The 11,153-nt window shown below is 34.3% G+C and overlaps 2 protein-coding genes across 2 annotated transcripts; both read right to left on the reverse strand.

The window, feature by feature from the left end:
• Nucleotides 1-419: 419 nt before the first annotated feature.
• Nucleotides 420-1,932, reverse strand: LOC117934368. Its single transcript, XM_034856011.1, has 4 exons — nucleotides 1,768-1,932; nucleotides 1,485-1,671; nucleotides 1,317-1,368; nucleotides 420-1,231 (listed from the first exon to the last, which is right to left on the reverse strand). Exons 2-4 carry the CDS (start codon nucleotides 1,637-1,639, stop codon nucleotides 941-943), a joined length of 498 nt encoding a protein of 165 aa, XP_034711902.1. The 5' UTR covers nucleotides 1,640-1,671; nucleotides 1,768-1,932; the 3' UTR covers nucleotides 420-940.
• Nucleotides 1,933-7,520: 5,588 nt separating this feature from the next.
• LOC117903938 lies at nucleotides 7,521-10,584 on the reverse strand. Its single transcript, XM_034816450.1, has 6 exons — nucleotides 10,405-10,584; nucleotides 9,854-10,305; nucleotides 9,379-9,753; nucleotides 8,788-9,162; nucleotides 8,481-8,695; nucleotides 7,521-8,390 (listed from the first exon to the last, which is right to left on the reverse strand). Exons 1-6 carry the CDS (start codon nucleotides 10,545-10,547, stop codon nucleotides 8,145-8,147), a joined length of 1,806 nt encoding a protein of 601 aa, XP_034672341.1. The 5' UTR covers nucleotides 10,548-10,584; the 3' UTR covers nucleotides 7,521-8,144.
• Between the last annotated feature and the right edge of the window lie 569 nt (nucleotides 10,585-11,153).

Here is an 11,153-nt window from a genome sequence, read left to right on the forward strand (position 1 = left end):
CCGCGGTGACTTGAATTTAAAGAAAAGAACTAAAGGCGAACATGAGACATGCAGAAAGCAGGGGCAGAGGATGAGAGGTAGGAAGGAAGCAATGAAGAATGAGAGAGAATTCAAGCGCGAAAAGTAGGCAGTTGGTGAGATCAGCAGCTGTCATATTTAAAGCTTAAGTCCAACTCAAGGCCACCTGTATACTGTAGACACTACAGTGGACAATTCATCATCCTTCCAATTATTTTGTCTTCCACTCCCTGTCCCAAGTCTAACCTCCACAGGAGGCGGCTTTGCCCTGAGGCATGCAAATAATATTATTTTTATCATTCAATTTCTTTAATTTCCCAAATCTGCCATGATGTCATATTTGCTCCACTTTTCAAAGACACAAAATCACATTTGTTATTTGAAAATAAAAGTCAAATCCATAATAACCTAACACCCACCAAAATAAAATAAATATATAAAATATTTACAATAGGCACAGCACGTGCTTCTTTACAGAATTATTTAAGGTCCAAAAGACCCCAGAATAAAGTAGCAAAATTACAAGAAGACCCAGCTTCATCTTCATCTTCAACCCCCTTCCCCTCAAATTACAATTACAATGAAGGACCAGAGTGAGTAAAATTACAGACACACACAACAAAGACAGAGAAAGAGACAGAGGGCAGGCTCTTTCTCTCTCCACCAGACTCCAATCAAAACCCTAGTAAGGGAAAGACCTTTTAGTCTCTCCCTTTCCTCCCTATCTCCTTATTCTTCAAAATTAACACTCCTCTCTCTCTTTCATCAACTCAATATTCCACAAATATATATATAAATATTTATATTATATTATATTATATATATATGTCTTCAAAACCAATTCAATTCAACTGTATATACATACACATAATTTCTACCATTAGTTCCTCTGCATTTTCCAAAACTTTGGTTTCAGGGGGGCCTATGCCACGGCTGATATGCTGCGGCTTTGCCCATCTCTGCCCAGGCAGTCGAACCCTTCAATCCTCACCGCCGCCGGCTTGGATCCGAATTTCATCATTCTCACACCACCGGCCCCACCTCCTCCTCCAGCAGCGGGTTTGCGGGCTGGTGACGGCGCCCGAGAGAAGGGTGTGACCTTTTCGTTCCCGAATTGGGCGTCTTGGATTACGGGATTCGAAGCTCTGCTCGGTGGTGACCCACAAAAATATGGTGGAGATGAAGCCACCTGGTGGCCCGATCTTTCGGATCCCTGTAATGAGAAGAAGAATCGTAGTGAGAATAGAGACATCGTCGTTGAACGGAACCCACAAAAGAGAAGTGGAACAGAACAATACCTTGGCGAGAATGATGTCAAGAAGCTCCGACCCATCCTTGGAATCATCATGACTGGTGTTTGGCAAACAAGAAAAACTAAAATTAATTAATCCAATCACTAAAAGGGTATTTTCTCCGGAGAAAACAAAGAATTTATCGGCAAAAAAAAAAAAAAAGGGAAAACATACTGCATGTGCCATCTCCGGGATGGGATGTGGTCGTTGTTGAAGAGGCCAAGGCGACGAGGCTTGGGGCAAACGACGGAGACGGAACCCATCATCATGATCATCTCCTCACAGGCCGCGTACGTACTCCCCTGCTCCATGGCACAACCCTTCATCATCCTCCACAAATCAAAGATCTGGGCAACGCCACCTGATACACACAGATCAAACGAGGGGGGTTTCAGATCCAATCAAACCAACACATAAACAAACCCATGAAATAAAAGAATCCAGAGAGGGAAGTGACCTGAGCTGGGCCTGCGGAGGTGGGTCAAGGTCCTCCAAACAGAGGATGGAGCAACCAGAGAGAGCGACGGAGGAGAAGATGGAGAAGGAAGATAAGAGTTAAGTTTGCTGAATATTCATAGACAGAGAAACTAGAGAGAGAAAGAGAGAGGCATTTGGGGAATGTTTCTGTATTGATGCATATGTTGTATGATGCGATCTAATCACCGTTGATTTATGCCTTTTGGTCGTGGAGATTCGTGTTCGGCTTGTCCTCGTCCCTTCTGCGATACAACGCAGCGATTCGGTCCACACGAGGGGATCATCATGTGAGGTCCGCAACTTTGGGCTTTTTGCTCCACCTCCAATCAGTTTTCTCCACGTCATCCTTGTAAAAGACAAGGATGAGACCAAAAATTCCATTTACTAAAGGAAGGTTCATAGGACGTGGCAGCCACCCTCCATTTGGTCCATCAAACTTAAATTAATATTTTACATTTTTTTCCATTTTTTCAATCATTAAATTAATTAATTTTCAATGATTGAAATTCAATATGATTTTTTTAAGATTTTACCCTAAATAAAAGAAAAAGGGTTTTTGAATTTTTTTTAAAAGACTTATCTTATTTTAAAATTTAGTTGATAAAAACTTTTTTATACCTTAATTTTTAATCAATTTTAAAAAATAGTATATTTTAATTGAATCATTATATTTATATAAAAATATTATTATTTTTATTTTTTAAATATTTGTTTTATTTATAAATACATTTAATTCTATATGAATTCCATTTCTTCCTTATCTTTGGTGTTTCAATAAAAAAATTAAATCTAATTATAATTAGTTAAAAAATTATATATATTATATTATTTAATCTTTATAAAAAAAATCATATCTAAATAATTTATTTACTTTACATCTATTTTTCATTAATTTTTTCTTTTACTTTCATTTTCCCATAAATAATTTATTGACAATTTAAAACTTTTATTATTAATTTCAGTATAGAATAATTTATTGACAATTTTCTTCTCTTTTTTCTCCATTTATTTCCTTGAATGTTATTCACAAGATGTCATCCACACGTGTGTTAGTCTTTTTGTTGATTTTTTATTTTAAAAAATAAATCATACTATCTTAATTACATATAATTTTTCCTATTAAAACTTCAAAATATTTTTCTAAAATATATTTCAAGGTAAAAAAAAAAAAATGAAGGAAATATTCCAATCAATTTAAACTAATTTTTTTTAAAATTAAATGACGTGGATACACTTGCTGACATCACACCATTTATTTAAAGGGGAATAAAAAAAAGGAAAATGGAAAAAAATATTCGATGAGGAGCATCTTGATTAATAGAGGCGGAAACCGGAAAGGAGCGTGGGGTGAATGGAGAGCGTGCGTAGATTCGAGTCCAAAGCGAAAGAGACAAATATATTGGGAATGGGCCATGCAACTACGCCACTTGCCCCGCATATGGATCATCTACTTTTATTTTTTATTTTTTATTTTTTATTTTTGGGTACTGATTCCTCCACATGCCACTCCAATCCCTTTTCATTACTTTACAGAATGACCCTTCTTAATTTGCAACCCTTTCTAAAACTTTTACTAAATTATGTTTTTGGGCAGAAAAAAAAAAGAATTTTTTTTTAAAGACAGTAAAATATTTTTATATATTATTCTAATTTCATTTATATATTTTTTATTATTTATAGTAAAATCAAATATAAAAATATATTGAATCAAGCATACCCTTAAATGGTTTATAAAAAAAGGTAATATTTAAAAGATTAAGGGATTATAATGAAAAAGTTGAGCATAGTAAATAAATCTAGTAAAATTACCTAAATCGTAATTGGAATACTTGATATTTTTTACAAAAAAAAATGTCTTATAGACAAAACTTCATACTATGTTTGACAATGTTTTAAATGCAACATGTATTAAAAACAATTTCAAAAAATAGTTTTTTGGCGTTTTATAAAATAAAAATTTATTTAAAAACTTGAAATATTGTTAATTTATTTTTTTGAGTTTTCAAATATTTTTTTAAAGAATTTTATTCATAATATTTCATTTTCAATTACTCTTAATATTTGTATAATTATTTTTTAAAATACCCCTTATGCATTAAATAAAAAGTGAAAAAGATGGAAAGTAATGAAAACATATTCTTAGAAAATATCTTACTTTCAAAACAAAATTTCAGAAAACTATCTTCTACTGAAAAGTTATTAGACGTGTTTTTACTTTTTAGTATGAAAAACAATTACGGCAAAGGATAAAAATTATTTTTAAAAATAAAAAATTACTTTGAAAAATACTACATAGAAAGACCGTACCTGTTTGGAGAAAAAGAAAATTTTATCTCTTCCATATGGAAAAGACTTGTCTGCTGTTGTCTCTTAGATAGAGAAACACCAATCAAAACTGAGATATGCTGGGATCTATCACAATGAGTTAAAGTAATCACATACCTCAAACCTTTGTGGAAGTACTTGTCAAAGAATCCTATGTCCTAAAAGTGAAAAATGCTATACATAGAGGGAAAAAAAAAATTAACCATTGTAAATTAAGATGAAAAACCCAACAGAAAAGAAAGAAATATGACATCTATCAACAAAAATGGTGGATTCCACATCAATCACCACAAGGTTGGGTAGAAGAGCAGACGGGCATCAGCACGCCATTCTTGAAAGTGTCCTTGTAGAGTCCGTCACTGAGCTATGAAAAACCAAGGCTTTTGCATTTGGCTTTTCTCTGCTTTCTTCTTGTTGTCTCTGTTTGTTCAGTTTCAATTGAACATACCCATCATGTTTCTCTCTCTCTCTCTCTTTTTTGGTCCTCTGAAAACAACTATATGCTAGTGCTTGGCTTTACAGGCTGTTTTTCCTTCTATAATTAAGCTGCTTTGAATTCCCAGAATGTGTTTTTCCAGGAGTGAAATAAGAGCTTTCCCATCTTGAAAGGGACCTAATCCTTAGCAAATGAACGGTTGCCCATCTAAGATTAGAGAAATGAAAAGATGGGTATCCACAAATAAGAGGAAAAGATGATGATTTCATTAATATCTGAATACATTTGTACTATCGAAATATGCTTTTTTAGTATCTATCGAAAATCTACCATCAATTATGTCAGATCATTTATATGTTTTTAAATTTCATCGATTACATTATGGTTTTTTAAAGGTACTAAGAAGATGATTTTTACTTTTTATAGGTTTTCTCTTTATTCTAGATCTGCGATGTTTAACTTTTTGTCGAACATGTTTTATCTCTTCTTATCTGAGTCATCGGGTTGGATGGTTTCGCCCGAGGTGGAGGCTTGATTTTAATAAACATCTTTGGTTTTTTTTGTTTATATCTTTATAAAAAGTTTTATTCATCCGTCCTTTCATTATTTGATCTTATCATATACAAGGAATTCCTAATTTCTTAGGTATCACTATGAGAGGTACCATTGTGGTACCATAGCATTTTCCTTTCATTAAAAGCTCACATGGGAAAAGGGCCTCTTGGCTCACTTAAAGTTGGTGAGAGATGATATAAATGTTGGCTCATCCAAAGAAGTAACCCTTTTTTAACTACCATACAATAATTTTTTTTTTTTTTGGTTAAAAAATTGAGTAAAGCTATGTCTGATGATAATTATTTTGCTTGGAAGCAAAGATACCGACATGATGCTTGGGTTGTTGGTCGGTTCCTGTATTGAATTATCATATGGATAGGCTTTGAATGGAGAAGAAAGAGTGGAGCGGAACGGCAACGCCCATCAGCCGTGTATTATCCAATTTGTGCAATTGGATAGCATCCATTTCGGGAAACCCCAAATGTCAAATGTCGTAATCAAATGTATAATTTGCCCATCACCAAACAAACTCTGTCACGTGCACTTAAAGGTTCCTTCCTCAGTTAACCGCATACACCCATCTATGAAACTTTGGTTTCATTCGGCACAGAGGATGGATAAATTTCCAGATTTAAGACATGAATGAAATAAAAAAAAAATTCGATCCATAACATCTATGTCAGCTTTTCTGCCTGAATGCATTCAAAACGATTGGCTTTCTAGATGATCCCTCTAGAACAGGGTGATTATAAGAATCTTTCTAGTTACTTCGTTCTCTATTTCTATTTGAGAGAATCCTGAGGAAAAGCATTTTGTTTCCACCGAGCTAAAACAATATTTCGATGTCTCTAGTAAACCAAAGACATCCTTTACTAGCTAGTTTGCTTCAATCGCCCCTCTACAAATACAAACAAACTTAGAATTGAAGATTTACTTACGATTAGAAATCCACTTTTCTATCTTCATCCATGGATCCTTTACTCACACTCATTCAATTGGAAGTATTGATCAAAATCATAAAAATTATGTTTCTTAATTTCATAATCCAATTTCCAAATTTCATACATGGGTCTCCCTTTGACTGGGTTGATTTAAAACTGGGCTCCTTTTTAGGCCCAAAACAAAATCAAAGCCCAATTGATATGGGCTCTGCTATAATAGGAGGAATGCAGAACATGAAGACAATTCTTTTTTGTTAATCTATGATAAGTTTTTTTTTAATTTTTTTAATTTTACTTATTTAATGATTGAAATTAATTTTGAAATGTCTAGTAGTTGAAATTAGGTGGGATTTTCTGTTTTAGATGACGCAGAGGCCCAACCATGAGACTTTTTTTTATTAGATCTTATTTGAAATTTCCTCACTTCTAGTCTACGTCTTGCCACCTGAGTCATGTCTCAAAACTTATCTCTTTAGCATTTAAATAATAGAACAGAAAATTAGTCGAAGTTTCCTAGTGAAATCCAAGGACATGAATTTCTGAATCCTATTACTTAGTAGCTTGGGAATCAAGGGATGCATTCCTTTGAACTGACTCACAATTTCTATTACCTGGAAATGCCTATGATAAATCCTTCTAATCATAAAAAATGGTATAGAATTTAGTGTGCGTTTAATATGTGTGAACATAAATGGAAATAGGATGAAAATGGAGGTGAATTAGTGTTGGCAATGTGCCATTCTTTAGGGTACTTGCCCCGCCCCTAACGGGAAGGGTTTGAGATAAAAATAAATCAATTAAGACCGAGTTTGAAATTTTCTTTAAAATTTGGGGTAATTCAGGTATGATTTTGTCTCGCTCCGTCCCATTACACATAATTTTAAATAAAAAATTATTTTAGTTGATTTTTTTCAACTTTTTTAACATAAATAAAATATTACTTTTCATAAAAATAAATTATAAATATTTCTAATATTTCTTTATTTATAAATTATATATATTTTTAATAAAATTTAAATTTTAAAGCAAAATTTTTTTAAGATGGAGTTGGGATTGGGGTTACAGCCTCAAACGACCTCATTGTCATCCCTAAGGTGAATCTTAATACACACACTATATGAAAAAAAAAAATCAAAATCCTAATTAATGAGAGTGGAATTTAATTTCCACACTAATGAATTTTTGATTCCTATTTCCATTCTAAAATCTCTATCCCAACGTCCTGAAATGACCATAGGAAATAATTAGGTAATGGCTGAAAATGGTTCATTGAGCTAATTAACTTTGGTTATGACTAAAGTCCAAATAAGTTTGATGTATGAATGTAGACATATTACCTAAGATATGAAATAGTAATCTTATTTAATAGAAGGTGTCAATATTGAGTACATATTAATATAACATTGATCTTTTTATTGTATGAACTAGGTATATATAAATCAAATAAATGGAATGTTGCAGAGAGTGCTCATGAAATAAATCATAGACTATCTTCCAAAGATTATTAATGATGATGGAAGTCAATGAAGGTCATGATAACCCAACTACAAGATTAACTTTTTATAGAAATCATGAGAGGGACGCAACTCTCTGAAGTCTGAATACACCTTACATGGGTTGATTATTTATTTATTTATTCATCTTTTCCCCAAAGAAAGTGGTACCAAATGAGGCTCGGGCTCCAACCCTTTGAGTGTACCATGTGCCACCTTTTTATTCCACTGCATGTGTAGCAGCAGCTTTGCCCAAATCTCTCTTTTGATTCAGCTCAAAACCCTTATAGATAAACCCTAATTCAAAAGATAAAGCAAACTAAAGCTACCTCGTCTCTATCTTCATGTTCCTTGCTTTGTCCCAGCTCTTTTCACTTTCAATGTTCATGAAATCAGAGAGCCAACCCATCTTTTCTTTCATGGATTCCATATCTTCAAAATCTATGTCACCCACATGTCATGGCTTTGATTTGTGGGTCCCCTTCCTCTCATTTTTCTTTACAGTATTTACAAAAGGGTGTGTCTGCCTTAGGATATTCATCTGCATGCAGTCACCGCACATTCATGGTCTAGTCATCAAGCAACAAATACCCAATCTATGGTGGGGTCAGTGTGCAGGGAAGAAAAGTGGTGAGGAATCTCTTTGCAGCTTCCCTTCCAAAACTCTCACTTTGCTCATCTTTTCTTCACACCAGTGTAATTGCTCTTCTGTTATGTCACTCATTCTCAAAACCCTGGACACCACTTTTATGTCTATCAGTCCCATCAGAATCTCCATTTCCTCCTCCTCCTTTAACCTTCTTTTCCTTAAGCACTTGCCAGTTCTGCGAAGATCTTTGAGCCTTAACTTCTTCTGCAGATTGAATTTTAACACCGAACTGTAAGTTTAGAAAATAATGTAGATATTTTGAATGGCTCAAAAGCAAATACCATTAATTAGTACCTTCTGATTTGCTTTCTTCATCAGATGTAGAAGAGTTGGATCAACCAAACCTTTTCGGTTCCTCTTGAACAAAGCTGCTATGATCTGGCAAGGTTTCTCCCTATCCCCCTTGAGAAAATTCATGAATGTTCTTATTCCCTCTTCTAATATAATAAGAAATGAATCTGACGAAATTCTTGACTTCAAACTTTCATCCTTTTGATCATCTTCAGAATCTTTAAAAACCAATTAATATACAGATATATTGTTAACAAAAAGAAAATTGAAGTTATCTCGAGAAACTAAAAGCACTTTGTATTATGAGTACCTCGATATTCTGGCACTTGGAGTAGCTTTGGTGCCAAAATTCTCATCCTAGCATAAATCTCAGGTCTCTTGCCATGCTCATAGGGCTCATTCTCAATGTACCGCTGTAAAAGCACTTGGAATTGCTGAAACTGCTGGGCAATATGAGCAGGACTGCCGGGGTCACATTCACGACGCGAAGCTCTCAGGCGCTGAAAGTTCTTGTAGTTCCAATTAAGAGCTTCCCATGTTAAGCAAATTTGTGCTACATAAGCAGATTCTAGTTCATGATACGGGTTCTGATGGGTATCTGATGATCTCTTGTTGATTGTTGCCAATTTATGAGCAATCCTCCCTGAGATTGACTTTGGACAGACTTGGATTGACCTAAGAGACTCTGAAAATATGTAGCTATGTAAATTAAGAGTGGATTTGGAAGTAATTTTAGAAAGTATTTATAACATTTTTAACACTTTTGAATGATAAAAATTTTCAAGTATTAAAAACTTTAAAAGCGCTTCTTAAAATCACTATCAAATAGATTCTAAGTTGCTTTATAAAATGGTATGCCGATCATAATGTAAAATAAATAAATATGTAAAGTGAAAATTACCTGTTTCCTGAAGCTTTTGGGCGCTGATCCTATCTAAGAATGTCATCTCTTCATCATACTTCTGAAACACAGTGTAAGATTCCCACTTGGGGCAACTCCTCCGGGAAGAGGACGAAAATGGATCTTCTGTCCCTGAATCCCTGAAATTAATGGAACTTCTCCATTCAGACGAGCTCTTAGAAGTAGATCCAACGGTATACGAGTCGCCACAAGTCTCTTCATTATCCTTTTCTTGGACATGAAACTTCTTAGCCTCCGATTGAGGTGGCGCAAAAATTAAGAACTTTTCATCTTTAGTGAAATTTGTAGTCTCTTCCACCTTCCCATCTTCAATTTTATCCTTGCCACCTTTGGGATCTTCCTCGTCGCGTTTCTCTACAAAGGAATAAGCAACTTCAGGTGGAGTGCCAGTACTGAAATTAAAGCACTATAACTAATGGTATAAGGCTAAGGATGCCAAATATAATGCAAATACCGTCATGGGTTTCGTCATCGGCCACCAAGCCACTTTTGGTTAGATTGATGGTTATCGGCGAGGTGGGGTCACCTTCATTGGGGCCAAAATTGTATACCGCATCAGCATCAGTATCTGATGTTGGGATCTCTTCTTCAGCCTCATCTTCCTTGTCATCATGTACTTCTGATTCTTGAACCAGTGAGTTATGATCATCACTTGACTCTTCTTGGTGGAAGAGGTAGTTGTAATCGCCACGAGGAGTAGTACTACTGCTTATGGTTTCTTCATGATGCTCAAGATCTTGATCCTTCACAGGACGGTTGACAGGCAAAAACAGAAGTGATTCTCCACCATGAACTATGTCGGCCACCAGGTGATCATCTTTCTCCATGCACTCCTCCTCATGAAAATATATGTCCTCTTCTTCTTCGTCGTCCAAAAACAATCCAACTCCAGATCCATGTTGGGTCCTGCGAAAGAACAAAAGAAAAGTTAAAACACAGTATCATCTTTATGTGTCTATATGGCAAATTAATCAAGAGAAAGACCAAGAGAGAGACGGTGTAGACCTTTGGAATATTGGGTGGTTGCAGAGGAAGTGGAGGAGCTTAGCAAGCAAAATGGAGGAGAAGAAGAAGAAGAGGAAGAGAAGCTGTAAAGAACTGGAGACATTGTAGAACAGCCTAGCAAGAGCTTCTTTAGAATATGGCATTTTTTTCTTGTTGCTCACAATTGAGTTTCCTCCTAACGACCCTCTCTTACACAAAGCAAAGCAAGACTCTAGAAAAAAGTTGGCCGCTTTGAATTTTAATTGCTTTCATTACACCTCTCCCCTTTTAATTCTCTAATTGGCCCTTTTCTTTTTGTCAGAATGGCCACCATGTCCTCTCTCTTCCAAACTCTTAAATCTTACTCATGGTTTAATTATTAATTAAGAAAAACATATTTCTACTCAAAATGAAAATCATCTCTTTAGAAAATGCAGTAGGTGATTTTCTAACGCTATGAGTTAAATCAAAATATATTTATATTAGAAATGAACTATCTATCTATATATATATATATATATATATATATCATTTTTTAAATATTCATGAATATTTCATTTCTATCATTTATTGATTAACATAAATAGATATATTTGACTTAAAATTGTTTTGTCAATGAAATTAAGTATATTTGACCTTTCATAAATTAGAAGATGAAAATTAGATCTATATTTTTTTTTTTTAATTTATGAAACAAATTAAAATCTATAGGGTATGTTAAGGGGATGAGTGTTGGTTCTTATTTTCAACCTATTTTATGTAGGACGAGG

Source organism: Vitis riparia, chromosome 17 (assembly GCF_004353265.1).
Source record: "Vitis riparia cultivar Riparia Gloire de Montpellier isolate 1030 chromosome 17, EGFV_Vit.rip_1.0, whole genome shotgun sequence".
In the NCBI taxonomy this organism is placed as follows: Eukaryota; Viridiplantae; Streptophyta; class Magnoliopsida; order Vitales; family Vitaceae; genus Vitis; species Vitis riparia.

What these genes read in the sequence shown, in the direction of transcription:
- LOC117934368 (XM_034856011.1), bottom strand. Translation starts at nt 1,639, where the DNA reads ATGATGAAGGGTTGTGCCATGGAGCAGGGGAGTACGTACGCGGCCTGT. An exon ending in TCCCGGAGATGGCACATGCA is followed by an intron (nt 1,369 to 1,484) that starts GTATGTTTTCCC and finishes GCCAAACACCAG; the next exon opens with TCATGATGATTCCAAGGATG. An exon ending in TTGACATCATTCTCGCCAAG is followed by an intron (nt 1,232 to 1,316) that starts GTATTGTTCTGT and finishes TTCTCATTACAG; the next exon opens with GGATCCGAAAGATCGGGCCA.
- LOC117903938 (XM_034816450.1), bottom strand. Translation starts at nt 10,547, where the DNA reads ATGCCATATTCTAAAGAAGCTCTTGCTAGGCTGTTCTACAATGTCTCC. An exon ending in CGATGACGAAACCCATGACG is followed by an intron (nt 9,754 to 9,853) that starts GTATTTGCATTA and finishes ATTCCTTTGTAG; the next exon opens with AGAAACGCGACGAGGAAGAT. An exon ending in CCAAGTGCCAGAATATCGAG is followed by an intron (nt 8,696 to 8,787) that starts GTACTCATAATA and finishes TGGTTTTTAAAG; the next exon opens with ATTCTGAAGATGATCAAAAG.